The sequence below is a fragment of the Mytilus edulis genome, chromosome 3, assembly GCF_963676685.1.
Source record: "Mytilus edulis chromosome 3, xbMytEdul2.2, whole genome shotgun sequence".
NCBI lineage: Eukaryota > Metazoa > Mollusca > Bivalvia > Mytilida > Mytilidae > Mytilus > Mytilus edulis.
This window is the reverse complement of record NC_092346.1, coordinates 76,681,839-76,705,306: the sequence shown is the minus strand read 5'-3', so window position 1 is coordinate 76,705,306 and position 23,468 is coordinate 76,681,839. Positions and strand designations below refer to the sequence as shown.

General features: G+C 31.3%; 1 protein-coding gene across 1 annotated transcript in view; it reads right to left on the bottom strand.

The window, feature by feature from the left end:
* The window catches only part of LOC139515431 (serine/threonine-protein phosphatase 6 regulatory ankyrin repeat subunit A-like), a 61,988-nt gene that overhangs the window by 27,578 nt on the left and 10,942 nt on the right, over positions 1–23,468 (bottom strand). The window contains exons 4-14 of the mRNA XM_071305001.1: positions 21,495–21,803; positions 21,165–21,222; positions 19,410–19,468; positions 17,180–17,257; positions 15,910–16,005; positions 13,668–13,751; positions 13,174–13,220; positions 8,872–8,960; positions 5,625–5,768; positions 4,918–5,038; positions 2,024–2,100 (exon numbers count right to left, since the gene is read on the bottom strand). Of these exons, the coding sequence (XP_071161102.1) occupies positions 2,024–2,100; positions 4,918–5,038; positions 5,625–5,768; positions 8,872–8,960; positions 13,174–13,220; positions 13,668–13,751; positions 15,910–16,005; positions 17,180–17,257; positions 19,410–19,468; positions 21,165–21,222; positions 21,495–21,803 (1,162 nt within the window). The remainder of the gene's footprint in view (positions 1–2,023; positions 2,101–4,917; positions 5,039–5,624; positions 5,769–8,871; positions 8,961–13,173; positions 13,221–13,667; positions 13,752–15,909; positions 16,006–17,179; positions 17,258–19,409; positions 19,469–21,164; positions 21,223–21,494; positions 21,804–23,468) is intronic.

Below are 23,468 nucleotides of genomic sequence, written 5' to 3'. Positions count from 1 at the left end.
GGCTCCTGACTTGGGACAGGCGCAAAATTGCGGCGGGGTTAAACATGTTTATGAGATCTCAACCCTCCCCCTATACCTCTAGCCAATGTAGAAAAGTAAAAGAATAACAATACGCACATTAAAATTCAGTTCAAGAGAAGTCCGAGTCTGATGTCAAAAGATGTAACAAAAGAAAATAAATAAAATGACAATAATACATAAATAACAACAGACTACTAGCAGTTAACTGACATGCCAGCTCCAGACCTCAATTAAACTGATTGAAAGATTATGTCTTCATCATATGAATATCAGGTACAATCCCTCCCGTTAGGGGTTTAGTATCATACTATCATAAAATATATGAGAAGAACATAACCCGTGTCATGCCAACAACTGTTTTTTTTAGAAATAAATGTGTTTAGTTCCGATGCAAAGACCCTATCAGTGAATCAATGTTAAAGCCAAAATATGCAATCTTTAATGACCTTACAACAGTATCGTAACTATATCCCCTTTTAATAAGTCTATTTAAAGGTTTTGTTAGTTTCTGAGGAGAATACTGACATTTTTGTGCTTTATAAAGAATATTTCCATAAAATTTTGGATGTGAAATACCTGAACGTATAAGATGTCTGCATGTTGAGTTATATTTACGAATTATTTCCTTATACCGGTGATAAAATTTAGTAAATGTTTTGACCAGTTTGTGATATCGAAAACCCTGGTGTAATAATTTTTCAGTAATACATAAATTTCTCTCGCTAAAATCTAATACATTGTTACATACACGAGCGAATCGTACAAGTTGAGATATATAAACACCATAAGATGGTGACAAGGGAACGTCACCATCTAAAAATGGATAATTAACAATAGGAAATGAAAAATCATCTCTTTTATCATAAATTTTTGTATTAAGCTTCCCGTTTATGATATAGATATCAAGATCGAGGAAAGGGCAGTGGTCATTGTTATCATTAGCTTTATTTAAAGTAAGTTCTACAGGATAAATTTCTTTAGTATACATACTGAAGTCGTCATTATTTAGAGCCAATATATCATCCAAATATCTAAAAGTATTGTTAAATTTTTGTATCAAATGTTGTTTTGATGGGTCTTTGCTAATTTTAGTCACAAATTGTAACTCATAATAATACAAAAACAGGTCCGCAATAAGTGGTGCACAGTTAGTCCCCATTGGAATTCCAATAACTTGACGATATACGGAATCTCCAAAGCGAACAAAAATGTTATCAAGTAAAAATTCAAGTGCATAAATAGTATCAAAGCATGTCCAATTGACATAGTTCTTTTGTTTATTGCTACTAAAAAATGATCTAAAAGAGTTTGAACATATGTACTCGCATTCCGACTTTTTAAATGCCCAGTTAATTAGGGATGTGAATTTTTTCTTAATAGGAATATGAGGCAAAGTGGTATATAGGGTAGAAAAATCAAAACTTTGAACAGATTCAAAATCACCAATATATGCATGCAATTTATCAAGTACTTCCAACGAGTTTTTGACACTCCAAAAGTAATTAATTCCACTATTTTCAAAGGCCTTATTTGAACAATTTATTATCAGGTTTTTTATTGTACCAAGTGTACTAGTAAGTAAAACAGACAATTTAGTAGTTGAACAATGGCTGGAAGATGAAATAAATCTATATTTGTAAGGTTTTTTGTGCAGCTTCGGAAGCCAGTACATAGTTGGGACTTTCATTGTGTTTGGTTCTGCTTGTAAAGAAGTAGCTAAAAGTTTATGTTTGTTACAGATGTCGTTTTGATTTCTCAAGTTTTTCTACCCATAGATATTATTGTTACACTTATACACAAGCAATGGTATGATATACACCAAATTATTCAGTTCCTTCTAACCAATCAAAATCCAAGATTCTTATATAAGTGTAATCATAAACAGTAACCCTACTCTGACAGAAAGGATTTTAAAAGAGTTAAACAAATATGTTCCATTAAATGTTTTTCTAGAAAACAAGTACCCCAAAACGTTCTTAAACAAACATAATGGTTTCTTTACCGTTTAATTGTATGTAGATCTCCCTTTTCAGCTGCTTTGATCAGTTCCATAGCTTTAATTTCTCTAAAATGTGTCTTCTGCAATGCAGTAGATTGAACATATTAACAGTGATGCACAAAGGTATTTGTGTCCTCTGTCTGAAGAGAATAGTTTTATAAACAGCTTATGACATATACTTTCTATTCTGCACTGCATATGTCCATCTTAATATAAAACATGATACACGTGTTGCAGGAACTGCTAAGACTTCCAAAGCACCCAATTTCTGGGCAGTTATTTTAAGAGGGGATCAGCGCTTTTGGATTAGTTTTCTAAATTGTATTCATATGCAAATGTTTCTATCATCATTAAGGGTCTTGTCTATCTTATTTCTCCCATTTCAAAATCATATTTGATCATATATATATATATATATATGTTTGTGGCAATACATCGTAGCCACAAGTTAACAAATTTTTTTTTTCTGTGACGTATTAAATTTATATTCAGATCCAGTTTGTTACATCTTGTGATCAATTTTATTTGGCAATCGTCAATGGCAGTCAGCAGGGTTAAAGAACATCAGTTGTTCGACCTGTTAGTCAAATGCGTTTTGTTTAAATATACTTTTTCACTTTTTTGGTCTTTTGGAAAATGTTGTTTGTGCTGTTTTTAGACCCTTCTACAACGAATTTTGTTTGACATGCACACGTATAAAAATTGCGGTTTTTATCCAACGCAATCATAGGTTTGAACGTAGTTTTCAATTTAGACTCGTATATATTTTTTGTTTGGGCATGTATCATGTTTTCCCTCCGGTTTATATGATCCGTTCATCCTATATATTGTCTCTTAAAATTCAAGAGTCAATCTTAAAATGAGAGTAAATTATATGGCCTTCCAAATACCGTTTCGATCCCTAACATCACTGAAGAGACATATATTGTCGAAATCTAGATCTGGTGTACTAAAGAAATATTGACACCGAATGTTTGTGGCAATACATCGTAGCCACAAGTTAACAAATTTTTTTTTCAGTGACGTATTAAATTTATATTCAGATCCAGTTTGTTACATCTTGTGATCAATTTTATTTGGCAATCGTCAATGGCAGTCAGCAGGGTTAAAGAACATCAGTTGTTCGACCTGTTAGTCAAATGCGTTTTGTTTAAATATACTTTTTCACTTTTTTGGTCTTTTGTAAAATGTTGTTTGTGCTGTTTTTAGACCCTTCTACAACGAATTTTGTTTGACATGCACACGTATAAAAATTGCGGTTTTTATCCAACGCAATCATAGGTTTGAACGTAGTTTTCAATTTAGAGTCGTATATATTTTTTGTTTGGGCATGTATCATGTTTTCCCTCCGGTTTATATGATCCGTTCATCCTATATATTGTCTCTTAAAATTCAAGAGTCAATCTTAAAATGAGAGTAAATTATATGGCCTTCCAAATACCGTTTCGATCCCTAACATCACTAAAGAGACATATATTGTCGAAATCTAGATCTGGTGTACTAAAGAAATATTGACACCGAATGTTTGTGGCAATACATCGTAGCCACAAGTTAACAATTTTTTTTTCTTTCTGTGACGTATTAAATTTATATTCAGATCCAGTTTGTTACATCTTGTGATCAATTTTATTTGGCAATCGTCAATGGCAGTCAGCAGGGTTAAAGAACATCAGTTGTTCGACCTGTTAGTCAAATGCGTTTTGTTTAAATATACTTTTTCACTTTTTTGGTCTTTTGGAAAATGTTGTTTGTGCTGTTTTTAGACCCTTCTACAACGAATTTTGTTTGACATGCACACGTATAAAAATTGAGGTTTTTATCCAACGCAATCATAGGTTTGAACGTAGTTTTCAATTTAGACTCGTATATATATATATATAAGGGTATAAGAATTTATAATTGGCAAACGGGTTAGATCTAAGGTTTAGAAAAGTGACATCTACAAGTATCTGCTATCTATATATGATACTGTATCACTAATTGTTGGTTCCACTGATGGTGTACTATGATCCCAGGGTGCACTAAACATCCAGTAGCCAATGCTCTAGTATTGTTCAGGGAGCACTATTCATCTTGTATAGGGTCATAAATATCGAATTTTGCATATGCTTAAATTATTTCAGCATATACTATATTTTAATTCAGCATATGCTATATTTTAATTCAGCATATGCTATATTTTAATTCAGAATATGCTAAAATCATTCAGCATATGCTAAAATCATTCAGCATACGCTCAATTCATTTTAGCATAAGCATAATTCATTTAGGCATAGGCTAAAATCATTTTAGTATAAGCCAAATTCATTTAATATTTGCTGAAATGAATTATATTATAGAATAAGCTTGGTATATATGATTATATATGCAAAATTTTAATATTTATGACCTTGATTCCTCGCCAGCATTTCTGTATAAGGTAATCAATTCAGCATATTCTAAATTGATTTTAGCTAATACTAAAATGAATTCAGCTTACGCTAAAATAAATTTAGCTTATGCTAAAATAATTTCAGCATAAGCTTAAATGGGTTTAGCATAGGCTAAAAGCGATAATTATGATACTGTTTCCGCGCCATATGTATGATAATAATGTCGAATTTATCTTTTCATTTCCAGTTCAAAATAAACTATGTATTTGGGTTGAATATAAGTTTGCAACTGTGAGTTCACCTCCAAATTTTGGATGGGTTCAAGTTCAATTTTTAGTTTACAAGCAGACTTTTGTGAACTGAAGATTTCTTTTCTACTTTCCCCCCTGGTCATAGTGCTGCCTCTCCATTTTGATTTAAGATTTATTTGCTACGTTCATATTTTCTTACTCTTAAAAAAATTAGTCTACCCTTTTATGATTTATCATTATAATTATTATATATTGTATCTAATCATAAATTTACCTCTTTCTTTCTTGATTGGTATTGTTCTTTATATTTCATTAATTTTTCCAAGACTTCATTGTAATCATCATTGTTTTGTTTCTGGTGCCACTTAACATCGTGCTCAGCCGATCGGTTCCATCTGTAAAGTTGGATTATAATTTAAATCCTTTAATAATTACACTATTTTAAAATCACAAACATAATAGAATATTGACACTAAATTGAAAAAAATCCATATAAGTTGTCACTATGACTACAATTTTTTTAAATATCAGATACAACATTGAATACAAAACAAATCAAGTATCAAATCAACATCCACATAATTGCATTACAAATCGTGTAGCCGTTATGTGAAGGTATATGGCTATGCTCATATCGAAATTTTAATGACAAGTTCTTAAAATAAGGCTTTTTGGAAGTGTTTCTAGTTTTTCAATTAAAGAGATATAGTTTTTTTTTCAAAACTTTTATTGAATGTGCAGAAAAAGATACTGCAACTTCTCTTTACAAACGATAAACAGCCATGTAATCTTACAGGTCCTACCATAATGCATAGTATCTAACTATTTGCATACTTTGACCACTTTGAAGATTCTGCTGGACATATTGAATACTGCATGTGAATTTATATCATCAACCAATGAAAATATTTGCAATCTTCACCAAGTATCAGCACACAGGACCTGAACTTTTATTTCGGTTTTAATTTCATTAACGTGTACCTATCTGTTGCTTGTGGGAAACAGAGGTGATGTTTTACAATAAAATCCACAGCTTTAATCTGATTTGAACATGCTGCTAAATGAAGTGCAGATCGACTGTCATAATCTACATCTTCCATATCTATAAACTGTTCATTTTTCAATCTGAAATCAATCATAATTAAGAATAATGCAGCACAAAATGAGTCTATGACTTCCAAATACAAATTACATCACATACAATATGTTGTTTAAAAATGTGAGAATTAACAAGAATTTGCTTTGAATGAGTTTGAGGCCTAGATGACCATAAGATTCTCCAACTTAACTAAAAGCACAGGACACAATGTCTGTAAATTGTTCCTTTTTAGTATTTTTGATTTGTATCAAGTAGGATAAGAACATTCGTGGGCCTCAATGTCTGTATATTGAATCATAAGAAGAAGGATAGATGATGCAGGTTTACTTTGGGGCAGCGTCCTCAGCTCCATAAGAGCTTCATACGTCATGGCGGTATCTGCTCCCAAAGGTTGAAATGTTACACTATTATTAACAAATGTATAGTCAAAGGGGAGATGACTCTAAATTGATTGACTTTTCATTTATTACATACTATGCCCATTGGTTCAGACTCTAATGATAGTATGGTTTATTTAAATTCATAATTGGTACTTATAATTGTAGTGTATGCAAATTTTATGCATGTATCTTTTGATATGATTGATTTTGAAACATAAACTGTCACATCTGTCAGTCTATGGAAGAAGCGATTCGATAAAAAAAACTTTTCTTATATCAACGAGCGATATTGTCTTATATCAACGAGTTGCATTGTTGGAAAAATTTCAGACGAATGTCAGCATTTGTACGAAGAAAGGCAGATTTCTCGGCATAAAGTAATGACTATTTTCTTAAAACAGGGTGACATTTAACACGACATACATCTGGTGTATAATTTCCATGAATTATTTTATGTAATAACAAGCCAGATGTATTTAAACGAGAAAATTGAATTGTTGAATAAATGAAACATAATTGCACGATTTATCATTTGTAGATGTACACATTCTATAATTATCATGTAGCAAATTCAGTGTAATGCATTTTAGATGAATTCAATATTTTGCTAAGACAAAATCACCTATAAGTCAAAGATACTGCTATATTTTATTATATCAATGCGATATTTGTCTTATATCATAGCGATAATTTTTTTTAAATCAAATATTTGTGAATGCAATACTTTTCTAATATAACTGCTATAGTTTTCTAATATAAAATGAATACGATGACACGTCACAATGCATGTCAAGAAAACAGTGCAAACATAATTCAAAAACTTAGATCATGACTGTTTTAATGTTTAGGATCAATATCACCAGCATTTCGTAACTGTAACAAAATTAACGCTTACATGAACATACATTTCGAAAATGTTGCTTGACCCTATTGATAGTTGAAAGTGTTAACAATCTGTTCAGTCTATTGCTTTCAATCACATGGTTTAACCGACTAATTCTATTTGAAGTGATGATGTAATGGCGGAATTTAAATGCGGTTGCAAGTAGTCTACCGACCTTTTAGATTCAAATATATTGGTCACACTGCTATAGCCTAAAAACTACTTTTAAAAAAGCAACATTCATTCAAACAATCCGATCCAATACAGCTCCAAATAATAATGAATAATCAAATGGTAAAATAAATAATCCGAACAATTTAAATGTACAAATGCTGATGTCCCGAACTTTGAAGATACCAAATGAGGTAGCATCAGACTATAAATTGGACAACTTCAGATACAACGAAAATCAAAAAGCCTGTCAAACAGAAAATGTATTTATTATTAACATAGAAAAAAATATTGAGAAGGAAAACAGTTCCTTTTGGATATCAAAGACTTTTCCCGTTGGTAAATCGATATCTCTATGAACATAATCAGCTCGCCGCGTAGACGCTCTTTTACATCGCGATGACCATGAGGGCATTCCGATGTATTGTTGCCACATATTGCGAGCATATCGGATATATATTATTTCGGTGCGTTCATTATAAAATTTGCTAAATTTTATATATGTGAACAATCATTTTGATACTTAGATATTTGATTACGACATTGTTTATATAACCCTTATTTGATTAGCTTTGCTTCCAAAACCAATGGAGGAATTTGTAAGATGTTACCAAAAACAATTTGAATTTAAAGAAATGGTCTTAAAACTGTTTATTTACAAACAATAGTACTAAGAAGTAAAATCACAAAAATACTGAACTCCGAGGAAAACACAAAACAGAAAGTCCCTTATCAGATGGTAAAATCAAATGATAAAACACACCAAACGAATGAATAATAACTGTCATATTTCTGACTTGGTACTGGCATTTTCTAATTTTAAAAATGGTGGATTGAACTTGGTTTTATAGCGCTTAACCTCTCATGTGTATGCCAGTCTCATCAAATTCTGTCATATTTACTTGATGCGTGATCAAAACAGACAAAATAGGTGAAATGTCTTAATATTGGTACAGCAGTCTAAGATTTTAAATACTAATAAGTTCTTATATTGATTTAACAAAAACACCGCTATGATGTTTTAAAATTATCGCATTGATATAAGAAATAATAGCATTTGTTTATGTATGTTTATAAGAAAAACACAGCACTTCAAATTTTACACGGACATAAACTATAGCTTCTAATTAAATTCTGAATGGATGTTGAGACTCGATTGTTGTTTCTATTTGAACAATAAATTTAAAGTTAGTATTTTCTTAATTTTTCGTTGCAAAAAACAACATTTTCCGCATGGAATGTCTGCATATTTACAATTGATATTAGACAATATCGCTATGTGATATAAGAAAAGTTTTTATCGATACGCTTCTTCCATAGACTGTATGTGGCCCGCATCATCATAAAATGTGTTAGTTGTTATTTTGACTTTAGCGGACCATAAAAAAAATTAAGGTTCAATTCAACAGATACATAAACTCATCATACATACCAATATTAATATTTTGTAAGCCAGACATACTTTTTGTCTTAACTCATCAGTGATGCTTCAATCAAAAAAGTTGAAAAGACAAAAGAAAGTAAATGTCATTATAGAAACCACAAACAATAAGGCAGTTAGAAGACATGGATTTTTCAGATCTTCTTCCATCTTAAATATATAGATTTGTACAAAGAGCTAGGTATGATACCATTATCCAATTAAAACCCTTTGGCAAGAATACTGAGTCGTGTAGATTAAACTATAAAACTAACCTTTGCATTTCTGTTATATCACCTCCAGAAGCTGCAGTTAGTAGCTTAAATATCCTTATTTCATAGTCTTCATTAAACACAACAGGATCCTGAGTGCAAATAAACAATTTATATGTATAAATGCAAGATCAAACTATATTTAACTTCCTCTTCCAAATTCTTTTAGAAGATGCATCTTTACTAATTTCTTAATTCCAAAAAAATGTTGTAAATCAAAAGGACAATTACTTAAGATCACTTAAGTTTCCTTTTTTAATAAATCTACTAGAACACACCCGCGAAATTGCGGGCATTCAGAGCGTAGTTTAAAGTATATAAAGTGTTGTTGGAAGAATTTTTTAAAATAGTGAATGACTGAAGAATTCTAGCAAAGTATCATAAGTCATAGGTTATTGGGGACAGAAAAAATGCTTTTTTTTTATCCCTCCTCCTTTATTTCCAATATTCCCAATTTTTGGTTTTCTATCAATTTCAATATGAACATACATTTAGTATGTTATGAACATTTAAGTAAGGAGCCTGTAATTCAGTGGTTGTTGTTTGTTTATGTGTTACATATTTGTTTTTCGTTCATTTTTTTTATACAAAAATAAGGCCGCTAGTTTTCTGGTTTGATTTGTTTTACATTGTTAGTTCGGGGCCTTCTAAGGCTGAGTATGCGGTATGGGCTTTGCTCGATGTTGAAGGTCGTACGGTATCCTATAGTTGTTAATATCTGTGTCATATTAGTCTCTAGTGGAGAGTTGTCTCAACATGGCAATCATACCACATCTTCTTTTTTTGAAATCAATGAATTTTGTAAAAGATTTAATGACTCGAGAATTTCAGAAAAGGTATCAAAAGTTCACATGAATATTTTTAGCGCTTATCTGTATATTATGAACATTCATTACTTTATAAATATAGTGTTTTTACTTTCAATTCTTAGTTTACTAATCGATCCATAGTGGTCATTGATATAGTATACAGACCCTCTCTATTTAATAAACTCTATGACTGCCGTGGATAGTAAACTTGAAAACGATAGCCGATAGAATTCTGAAAATACACTTTATTCTTTGTATATGTATGTTCAAAGTATACAGAAAAACGCAAACAGGAAGTCTAATCTGACTTAAAATTTCGTCCAATGACGGGACAATATCCGGATGCCTTTTTTCTCGTTTTTCTCTAAAAATAACTCAATCTGTATAATCATATAAATGGATGACAAATGGCACTATGCACAGTACCTATAGGACACAGAGGCGTGTTGATTAATTTATTGTTGAAAGAAGAGAAGCGACACCCAAATTGAGGTCTTCTCGTTTAATAGTATAGATATGTCTTCTTTTTTTTTAGAAAGGAAATAAATACTAAGAAAAATGAAATGTTTTATGTACTCATGTTCTCTTTCTGAAAAAGTTTATCAATTCTTCTAAAACATTAAGCTAAATAACAAGTTCATTTAATTTTGTTTTTTAAATATTACTTGTTGGAACGTTAAGAAACTGTTGCATGAGAGTCACTTATATCATACTAAGATCTTGTGAAGTTTTTATAAATACATTGCTAGAAGAAAGATAAGATAAAGTTGGTACGAAGTATCTAAATGTCTTATTTGCTTAGCAACATCTCAAGCCAAATTTTACACAAAGCTCCTACGGCCTAATGTATCTGTCATTTGCTATATTAGTAGGAAACATTAAATTGAAATTTTGTTTTGATTTCAATTTATTTACTTGTTAATTTATAAAAAATAGCATATTTGCCTTAACTAGGGAAACATTGCGAATACTGTGTCTGAAGAAGAGGTAACATTCTGCATAAACTAGATTTCCCACTTATATAAAAAATCATGGAAAATCAGATACAAAAGCAGAAACTCAGAAATATTGGTTATCATAGGCACCTTTCCTTTACACTATTGATAGAAGTTGACATGTTATAAATACAATTGAGAATGGAACTGGGGAATGTGTCACATAGACAACAACCCGACCATAGAGTAGAAAATAGCCAAAGGCCACCAATGGGTCTGCAATGCAGCCAGAAACTCCGCTAAATAGCATTATAATTCAACAAATTGCCTAGTTAAATCCACTGCTTCATTTAAAAATTGTCTCATTGACAATCATACTATATTTTCTTATTGCATATAGTTTATGGTTGTTTTAAGAAAGGAGAATACAATTATGATGTCAGTTAAATATTGATATAGTTGCAATATTCACCAATAATACATGATGAAATAGAGAATTGAAATGGGAAATGTGTCGAGGAGACAGCAACCAAGCCAAAGATCAGTAGCAGCCGAAGGCTACCTTTGGGTCTGTAATGCCGCGAGACAATCACTGACGTAGAGCTGGGCCTAAATAAAAATGTGTACTAGTTCAGTGAAAATAGATTTCATACTAAACTCCTAAACATAAATGAACTTAAATTCAAAAACATTCAAGACTAACAAAGACCAGAGGCTCCAGATTTAGGACAGGCACATACATGAGGCAGGGTTAAACGTGTTTTGTGAGATCTCAACACTCCCCGTATACCTCTAGCCAATGTATATTAAACAAACACATAGCAATACTGATAGAAAAACTCAGTTTAAAAGAAGTCCGAGTCCGATTTCAGAATAAGTAACAAAAAAACCGCTAAGCGAAATGACAATGATACATATATAAACGAATGACTACTAGTAGTTACTAACATGCCAGCTCCAGACCTCAATTAAACTGATTGAAATAGTATGTCTACTTCTCATAAACATCTACGCAATCTCTCCTGTGAGGGGTTTATTATCATACCATCATAAAATTAATCATAAGAACATAAACCGTGTCATGCCAACATCTACATTTAGACTAAATTTATTTATTTCCGATGATGAGACCATATCAGAATGTATGATGCGGACAATGGTCCTTCAAAAAGTATTATAAAATTATTGATATTTACTTCCAATGTTACAAAACTTTGTATTTTTCGAAAAAATAAGGATTGTTTTTATCCCAGGAATAGCTTATCTTAGCCGTAATGACAAACATTTTGGAATTTTGGGTACTTAATGCGCCTTCAACTTTGTACTTGTTTGGCTTTACAAATATTTTGGACAGAGTGTCTATGATAAGTCTTATGTAGACGAAACGCTTCTGGCGTATTAAATTACAATCATTGTACCTTTGATAACTATTTACACCACTGGGTCGATGCCACTGCTTGTAGACGTTTCGTCCCCGAGGGTATCACCAGCCCAGTAGTCAACACTTCGGTGTTGACATGAATATCAATTATATGGTCATTTTCATAAATTTACTGTTACTAAACTTTGAATTTTTCGAAAAACTAAGGATTTTCTTATCCCCGGAATAGATTATCTTAGTCGTATTTGGTAAACATTTTGGAATTTTGGGTCCTCAATGCTCTTCAACTTTGTACTTTTTTGGCTTAACAACTATTTGGTCAGTGCGACTCTGGTTAATTTTATGTAGACAAAACGCGCGTCTGGCGTATTAAATTATAATCCTGGAACCTTTAATAACTATTCACAATGAAGACATGCCAGTATTTCTGTTTTTTAAATTGGACTATTTACTTCTTTCCTTTAATTACATAAACTGCAAAGATCATCAAATGTTGACATTGCCCATTGATATTTAAATATGTTTTTACTGTTTTACAAAATTAAAACATATATGTTACATATATTGATAGTCAAAAGTGTGGCATGTCATTTCAATTGCCAACCATCTTTAAAATTTGTTTATGCTTGTAGATAGAGTATCATAATATGTCTATTTTAGGTTTATGTTCATTTCTAGACATTTCTGAGACGTCAAAGTAACATTACATCTGACTTTTGACAAAATTTTCTGATTAATCATTAAATCAATTGATCAAACAAATATTTAGATAATCTTTCTACTATCCTCTGAATTTATATTAGACGGTTGGTTTTTCCGTGTGAATGGTTTTACACTTGTAATATTTGGGCCCTTTATAGTTTGCTGTTCGGTGTGAGCCAAAGCTCCGTGTTGAAGGCCGTACCTTCACCTTTAATGGTTTACTTTTATAAATTGTTACTTGGATGGAGAGTTGTCTTATTGGCACTCATACCACATCTTCCTATATCTGTAACATGAATCACAATATACATCATCCTCTGTAATTGTTACTGACTCATCAGTCAATATTCAAAGTTCTTTTTTTTTTAGACATAAAGAAGCAAACAGTTTCAATGTTGAGAAATAGATTCTCAATCATGGTGCATTGAAATGAAAACGAATTAAAAATTAATAATTTGAAATAATGCATTTACCACACCTTTCGTATTTCATAGGTGAAAATCATCGTCATAGCACAAACGCAACCTGAAAAAAAAATATTTTAAATTAATAGAAAATGAAGAGAAAAAAAAAAAAAACTCACACATTTCCTTAATAAATAGACATGCAGTTCAGTTTTCCATTTGGTAAAGACAATTCAGAGATATTGAATATAGAAAATATTAGGAATTTATTAACGTTTCCGAAATTTAAATTTTTGAAAATGAAATTATCAGTGAACTTCAAATTTGTAATCTAGTTATTACGAATTACTGTGATTGAGTATGAAGTGCTAAAACTTGTATCCATATTAACCAGATATAAAATTGATGATTATGAATTTCAAATCTTCGATGAGAGTTTTAAATATTCGCCACAATTTACAAACTTTGTGACGAATGAACTTCTTATAAAATATTTTCTCTTTAAATAATTTTAAATTATGAATGTTTTTTTAATACTTTTATGATCATATATATCATATGATTTTACCAAACACTGGCACCACGAACAAAACAGTCAAGGTGATTCTGTAGTCTACCGGTATCATCTCTAAGTATATAAAAGTGCTGAAAACTACAAAAAAAAATCTTGAAAGAATGTATACAGTTAACGAAACTGCACATAATGTTGTAAAAATTTTCATATCAGGATCCATTGTGTTTGTTTGTGTGTAATTTCCCAATATTAACGTTTATTTTAGTGACAAATGTAATAAAAGCATAACTTTGTCATAAAAAATAGTTAAACAAACGTCGTAACTTTTCTTGTATAAATAAAAACAACATTTTCAAAATATATATTATGCGTTCGAAGCACATTTCTAGGTGTAACATCTTTAATGACGTTCAAAACTAAATATTAAAAAGCCAATAAATTCCATCCTCAATATGATTATAAGAAATGGTTTTACAATAATTTTTATGATGTTTTCAATAAATTTTACGGTAGCAAGTCCTAAAAATTCATTGTACCAATTACAGAAACGACCAACGGTGTTTCCCGTTTTTCTTAAAATGTCCTGTACCAAGTCAAGAATTCGGCAATTTCTATTTCAAAGTATGCTGCATTTTCGTTTGTGTTTTGTTACACTTCAGTGTCTCTGTTGTTTTCCTTTAATAGTTGATGTGTTTCACTAAGTAATACTTCGCAACCCGGATTTTTTTTTCTCTCAATCGATTTATGACATTTTAACATGTGTATTTCTCTGTTGCCTTTATGTGATACCCATTTTTCTCTCCCACCTTTGGCGTCTGTACCCGTGAGCAATGTTTAAAAAGAATGAAACCAAGTTACAAAGGGAACGTTAAATTCAAAACCCCTTGATAAGTGTTTGTCCAGCTGACTACGCGCAAAAAACTACTGCACAAGCTGTTTTAGTTGTCTGTAAGTGGCCTATTGAAAAGCTAAATTAGATACAACACAGTTTATTAACTGATTAAATCTCTCAAATTACTTACACGTCGTATAGGTCAACCAAATCGTGATTATGAGCGTAACACTATAATGTAATGGGAGTTTTATGTGGTATGACTGCCAATTAAAGAGCCTTCAATCAGATACCAAATGCCATAGAAGCTAACATTCATAGTTCACAGAACGGCATTTAACAATGAGCAAAACCTATATCGCTTGATTAGCTTTAACACGTCCTGAACAAATGACAACCCCTTAATTACATTACAATTGGGATAGACATAGCAGAATGTGGCGGGGCTAAACTAGTTTGATGGCACTTAGCCCCAGGTATAGGGTAAATACCATTGCAATGTAATGCATTTTTTACAATCACTTTTACAAAACCATGCATCATATTACAATTACAATTAAATTCATTTATCAAAGTAATGCATAATATTACAATTACTTTTGGAAAGTAATGCATTGAACTACACAAAACATTTGTAAATGTTATTATTAAGTGAAAACAAATCTAAACATTTTGAAAACAATATGATGTAACAAAATCAGGTTAAGAAAAAAGTTTAATCCGAAAAGAAATTGACTCATTAGAGGTGTACATTCTTAAGTATGAAATAAATGTTTATTCAATACAACTGTTACGTTTCAACATCATAAGGGTTTCAATGAATACACCTCTGTGTTTTCTCTAAAGAAAACTAATGTTAACTTCATTATATAAATATACATTTGTTTTAATAATTACAATCAAAAATATTTGCTAAGAATGTCTTTCCTAATTAAACAATAAACAAAGAGCTTAATTTTTACCAAGTGTCAAAATGGTGAACAGATTGGTTGTTAAACAAAGTAATTAGTGTTTTATGACAATTGACAATTTTACATTTAATCAAGGTATTCGTTTATGTTTTGACAACAATAAAACATTTTTAAAGTCTTGCTTTTTAAATGAAAAAATAAATCAATATCCACATGAATATGTACTTAAGTAATTCAAAAATCTTAAATTCTGCTATAGCTGAATATCTAACAATGAGTGAAAGATTTATTGTATGTGAAAAAAGTAATGCCATGCAATACATAATATTACATTACTTTTTTCTATTGTAATGCATTAAATTACAATAACATGTAATGCAAAAATTGCTGCATTACACATTACATGTAATTACTTGGGAAAAATACCCTATGTCTGCTTAGCTCTGCCACAATCTTAAAAAGGGATATAAAAGTGCAACATTAGAACAAATTTAAATATAAAAATATATTATATAGAAAGAACTATAAAACCAAACAAAAACTACAATCATACCGCAGTTGCCTATAAGCACTAGGGCAAAACACATCAGATATATAGTTTTTTTTATTTGTTCTGTGTACTTGTGTCGTCTCATCATGCGCCAAAAACCTAAATAAAATAAAGAATAAAGAAATCATTTTGTTGTTCCTTTCATGTTCATGTATAATCAAAATGGTACTAAACACATATCTGTTTAACAAAGACAAAAGTTCCATGGAAAACAATACACAATGCATAGAATCGATATGAAGTATCAACATTTCCACATGTCTTCTTTAAAGGCGGAAACTAAGACTCACTGGTTTATGAAATTTTTATCTCAGAAGTCGATCAATTGAACATTAATATATCATCTATAAAACTGTCACCAAATTCCTTGAATGGGAAGTTAACAATAAAAAACAAGGTTAACTCGTTTCCAGAAATTTGCTTGTGACATCACTACTCGTAGGGCTGATACATTTGTGTGACAGATACACAGCTCGTAAATTTTATTATGCTGTTTTTGTGTACTATCCTAAATTAATTCTAGTTTTTCATTGCTATTTTGTGGTAAATATGTCAAAATAAACTATTATATTATTTATTTATGTATTTCTCTGTCTTGATTGGTCCTGCATTTATTTGTACTGTATTCTCGTCATGTAATGTTGTCATTTTAGCGGAATATTTAACATTGCCATAAAAATCGAGGTTTAACTATCCACAAAACAAGGTTCAATCCACCATTTTTTCTTAAAATGTCCTTTATGACTTTTGAAAAGCGGCATACTGCTGTTGCCTTTATTTACCCAAATTCATGTTAATGAATCTTTTTAAAAAAAGAACAGAAATTCTACTTATAAATGTAATAATCAATTGTAGAAGTTTTTCAACAAGTAGATTTAGTGTAAACGTATTGCATTTTGTTTAACAAACTGTTACATTGTTTGCGATGAAATGATAAGTGCTTTTTGAGCTAAACTATAAAATTCATGATAGACATTAAAATTTGAATAACAATACATACTTAATCAATCAATTTAAATAAAAGTAAATACCTAATTTATCAATCTAAATAGCAATAAATACAAAAAGAAAAGGAGTCATATGATTTCACACTCAGATATATATTGATGATTTTCAGTCCATTAAAAATCAAAAACATTGAGGAACTGCTTTTTGTGAGAGTTTATAAGTAAACTGCTCAGAAAAGAGCAAGAAACTCTCGGTAGACTAACAATAAATAAACATGGGCGATTAACAAATAAAAAGTTGGAAAAGTGTGATATTCTATACTCACTAATAAAGCAGAAGAAGCAAAATATGGCCACTGCGATAAAACTTGCATACGCAGCGGTTTTCTGAATATGTACGAATTCTGAAAAACAAACGAAAAACTTTTCTTGTATTTACGTGTTTAAATGAAAATTGTGGGATAAAGTTGTACAACACGTCGGATAACAACACAAGAAATGAAGAATAGAGTGCGACAATTTCAGAAGGTTTTCCGTATAATTTCCATAAACTTTGGCGGCTGTAAACAGCTTTTAAACTTTGTGAACTTTATGATTCATTTCCTTGCATTTGCTGTAATACAGGGTATGCGATTGATGTTAATTTTCTTCACCATTGATCGATTTAACCAAATTAAATCCACTAAGCATTGACACCTTGTAATGCATTGCTGGATGGCTGAGCGTTTGATCATACTGACAGTCAACAGAAATGTATTTTTTGTAGCTTTCCTGGATTGTGGAAAATAAGAATAGAGATACATCATATTTGACTTTCTGTTATGGCTAAAAGCGTATTGATAAGGACAATAAAACATTCATAGTTATGAAAAGTACCAGGCTTAAAATGTTATACGTCAGACGCGACTTTCTATATAAGACTCATCAGTGAAACTAGTTGAAAACAATTACAAAGTTGAAGAGCATTGATGACTCAAAATTAAAAAAGTTGTGCCAAACACGGCTAATGTTATACGAGCCTGGCATGAAACAATCATAAGTATATCAAATAATTCATACTTTTGAAAACAATCAATTTATAAAAATTACTGTAACAAAAAAAATAAACTAGAGTTAGAGGCTCAGTTGTTACATCAAAAGCAGGCAATCCAATTGTTGTCCTACAATAGTTACTAAAAAAACCCTTCTCATTATCTAAAAAGGTCTGGAAGTCTTGACTATTAGCATTTTTATTTTTATTTCCCATTAGACCTCTATAAAAAAAGTTCTATGTTCAGCCATGGCGGTCATGTTGGTTGGATGACATTAGCATCAGACAATTTTTTTAATTAACATACATAAAGACAACAGTAGAATACCGCTGTTCGAAAGTCACAAATCGATTGAGAATTGTGATTAACTTTAATTTGTTTGGGGCCAGTAGATTAAGTGGAGAAGAACTTTGTAAACCATTAATTGTAAAACAATTACTACAAAGGAAAGGACAATTACTCCTTAAAAGGTCAATTGACAATATTTGTCATATTGATTGATTTTTAGTTCGTACTTTGCTAAATGTCGTTGCTGTTTAGAGTTTATCCTTATCATAATAATATTTAGATAATACCCCAAAGCTTCAAAATTTCCTTAGAATTACCAATTAAGGGACAGCAACTCAATAAAGTGTTGTCTGATTCGTCGGACATTTCAGAGCAGATATAGGTAAACCTAATAAACTTTTTACCCATGTCAGACTTTCTCTAAATGCTTAGATTTCAGAGTTAGAAGCCACAAACTGTATTGTACTGCTGTGTTTTATTTTAGCCATGGTTTCCATGTTTATTATCACACGGTGTCATCAGACACATTGTGTTCACTAGATACCATATCAGGACGACCATGGCCAAGATTAGTTAAATTTGTATTAGTTTCAAGATTACAAAAAAATGTAAAAATATGGACTGTAAAGGACAGTTATAACTCGTAAGGGTCGATTGTTTTTCTTCATGTTATATGTTGATTTTATTTTGCCAAACATTATTGATGTTAACAGTTTATTTCTATCTATAAAAATATTCAAGATAATAACCAAAAACTGCAAAATTCCATAAAATTAACAATTCTGCGGCAGCAAATTTACAACAGGTTTCTATTTAAAGCCATGTCGGCTATCTTGGTTGGCAGGCGGAATCATCGGACACATTTTTAAAACTAGATAACATAACGATGATTTTGGCCAATTTGATCAGAGCAGGAAAGTTTTGTAACAGTTAACTACTGCGGTCGACCACGCCTCCGCCGACGTCGACGAACACGACGAAGGACGACGAGCGGATGAAAAAAACTCACTTGAACCTTCGAGCCAGCTGAGATAAAATAGAAAAAAAAATAAATATTCATTTCATGAATTTTGAACAATGTTTTTTTTTAATCTATAGTACACTACACAAGCATTATTTCCAGGTAGACTACACACATACATCACAGCTGACAGTTTTAATCAAAATATACCAACATATAATTGTAGTTTTGTTTACCAGTGCACATATCGTAGAGACATTCAATATTCATACTCACTCTCTGTTTCTTTTGACTTAAATGTAGATGTATGTCTATATGGTAAAGTAACATTCTCACTAAAACAAGAAGATGCAAAAAGGCCAAAGGTAAATATGACGAAAAGTAAAAGCAAATCGATTTTCAAATTTAAGAAAGAAAATGTGTGTGTTACCTCTGACTCTGGCTTTGGCTTCCTGAGATAGAAAAAGAAGTGCCATGGTTGAAAGAAAACCAGTGAAAGTGAAAAGACATACACGGCTACGAAACACTGCATAGAAAACTGAAAACCGATCAACAAACCTAACTAACAAGAAGGAGGTCAAAGGTACTCCATAATAGTAAGCTTATTTCGCTCCACTAGTAGCATATGCCAATTTACGTATGACAAGAAAACAAATATTATATGCAGTGAGTATTCCAGTGAACCAGCAGCTATACGCAAAGTAAAAAGAGAAAAATGAGTTCTAAATTAGACATTCCGAAAACATCAGAATGAAGGATTTGATAGAATTATTTTTCAAAACAGTGCTAACCAACATTCACGAGTCTATTCTTCAGATTTGCTCTATATATGTTGTGAGTCTTGCAAATGATTACCGTTGATATACTACGCGCGAACGGAATGATTTTTACGCGAAACAGTAATGATATTTCTCGGAAATGTATTGCACCGGTTTCCAATGTACGCGATGTTAAATTAAACGATAATTAAATACTTTATACATAACATACATGGATGAAGAGTTGTTTCATTGGCACTCACACCACATGTTCCTATATCTATATACTACAGATAAATTCATTTTATTCACGTTTTTGTATTATTTTTTACCTAAAAAAAATTGAAATATTATTCGAAAGGTATGTGAATCAAGTTCTATATGTCTAATATATTTTTTGGGTGAATACACATCGCGGATCGTTAATTTTTCAATGTGTTTTTATTGTAGTTACTAATATACAGTTTATTATTACAGAAGATTCCTTTTGAATTCCATGGAGACGCAAATACCTAAAGAAATTCCATGACCAAAAAAAAAAAAAAGGAATATATCTCGGATAACAGATATCCTTCTTCAGTATGATTATGATGTAAAATGAATCATTTCAATCTATTCTGATTTAACTATAACAATCTTTCAATTGATGAATTTAAAACGAAAAAACACTTGTTCAATTTTAAAATGTCAAAAAGTGACGTAGGTTGTGCGTGTTTACAACAGCGATTGCATAGATAATCTTCTAACAATGCAATGTAATGTGCAATATTAAGTGGTACGTTTCTAACATTTCACAGGTGACGAAATTAAGGTGGCTCGGGAGTATTCGACTGCGCATAATTTCACGCATGAATTACAAAAGTATTTGTCGTAAATTCGACATAATATTTTATAATATTTTCATTGATTAGACATGTTAAATTATTGTAGTTATGTAACTAATAAATTATTTTCGTTATTATCCGTACTTGTTAAAGGGTCAAAATGATATACAAAGGGTGATTAATTCGACGTGGCTGCTATTCAACATTCCAATTGGATAGCACATCGCAATTTAAACTGGTCTAATTCTAGAATATTAGATTTGACAAAGCATACGTGGCACGGCATTACACCAACATTAGAAAATAACATAAATGTTATGTAGCCTAAGTGGCCGAGTGGTCTAGTGCGCCGATATTTATTTGTTTTTAAATCCATTTTTATGTTTTACTTCTATACATATACATTAAGTGAGACCGTTGTAGTAATGTTTCACGCTATGAAAACCTACCTAGAGGTGGAACCGCTTTCATCAGTATTTGCAATGCTACACTTAATGCAGTTGTACCCTGAAAGTGACAAGATTGCTTGCACAAATGAATAACGCAATAGAAATGTGTCTGTTTAGTGAACACCAATTACTTGCTAAAACAAATGTTTTTAAAATATTTTTTATATTTTTTCTAATGATTCTTTATATTTTTTCAAATATAATTAAAAATATTCTTTACATCTATATAACTTATTATCTTTTTAAGTTAAGTTCATTCGATACGATTATACATTTATTTCCGAAAAAGAAAGAAAATACATAACCATAATAAAATCCACATTGCTTTACCTTCATCCAGTTCCATATGTAGGCCACATATCTTTTTGTAGCAAAAGCAGTCTGGTAATTCAGACGGAGAACAACATACACCGCCATTCATAGCATAACCTGATTTATAGTCACACTTGCATGTTCTGTCCTTACGATCAGTCCCAGGGTCACAAATTTCTTGTCCTTCGCCACTACATGTTGTCTTTATTGATAAACATTCACTTATTTCGTATGACTTTACAGGCCATGGTTGGAATCTATCTGCCGGACAAGCTTCATAGTCTATAGGATTTCCAGTCGCATAACTATTAAATCTGGGATAATTACCTTCAATCATATCAAAGTCTATTGCAAAAGCTGTCATAAAACATTTTTATTCAAATAATGAAACAAGTAATATGAATCACAAGAAGAGGCTGTCACAACGACAGCAAACCGGATTTATTAGCATTTATTTGTGTCCTGGCAATATCACAAGAACCATTACTGATGATTAATGAATGTGAAAATCGTCAATTTCAAATTTAACCTCTATTTTGTCATCAGTATCAACATATTAAAATTTGAAAAGCTTAGATTGAATGGTTCGTGAGTAAATGCAACAACGTGAATGGAAACATCATTTAACGATCTTTCAAGAACTATAACTCCTGAACGGTAAAAGTCAAAATCGTCATTATTGAACTTGACCTCCATTTAGTCATCAGTAACAACATATTAAAATTTGGGAAGCTATGGTAGAACAGTTCATGCGTAAATGCACGGACACGACTGGAAACACATTTTTCAATCTTTCAAGAACAATAACTCCTGAACGGTAAAAGTCAAAATCGTCATTATTTACCTTGACCTCCATTTTGTCACCAGTAACAACATATTAAAATTTGGGAAGCTTTGGTAGAACAGTTCATGCGTAAATGCACGGACACGACTGGAAACGCCATTTTTCAATCTTTCAAGAACCATAACTCATGAACTGTAAAAGTCAAAATCGCCATTATTGAACTTGACCATCATTTAGTTGTCAGTAACAACATATTAAAATTTTAAAAACTTTGCTTGAACGGTTTATGAGTTAATGCACGGACAACATTTGATTGCCGATACCGCCCGACCAGACCACCCACCCGCCCGCCCGCCAAGCATAACCAAATCAATAACCGACATTTTTGTCACAAAAATCCGGTTAAAAATCTATGCTATGAAATTGACATCATTTCAATATGCTATGAAAGATTTACTTATAAACGGAAACTCGGAATATTCAACATACATTGACCTGCATTCGTTTGAGTATTCTATCGTATAGTTTTACCTCATATAATACCAAGCAAATAAAATGGTACAACAGACGTGCAATCTGTCTATATAAAACTTACCAGTTAAACTCGAATCAAAACATAAGCAAAACCGAATTTAATACGCCGTTGAAGAGCATATATAACTGAAAATTCCGAAAAATTGTGCCAATACGACAAAGGCAATCTACAGTACTTGCAACCTTACAAATGTAGGCGTTCTGTTTGACTTGAATTTGACTGATCGGTGAATGATCGGTGACGGATGTTTGACTAATCGATGAGTAATCGATGATCAGGGACCCATAGGGTCCACCAGATAAGTCAAATATCCTATGTGAGAGTTATCGTGAGAACGGTCAGCGATCGATCAGTAAATTGATTTTATGCATGGATCGGACGGATACGTATATATTCAAAATTCTTATGTAAACCGAACTCGACAGTATTTACAATTGATGAACGCGGACCTCTACGAAGACATCTTAATTTACACGTTAATTTGTAATAAAATTAATTGCAATAAAAAAGAAAAATTGTAGAACAGTATAAATTGCTGAGACCTTTGTTTGTGTGGATTAATAGTTTTGTTATAATTATAATTTCCAACGGTTCGATAGTATAGTGGGAAATTATTGTAATAACGGTACTAGTGAATACTACTGATACGGGTACTTATGTACACATATATACA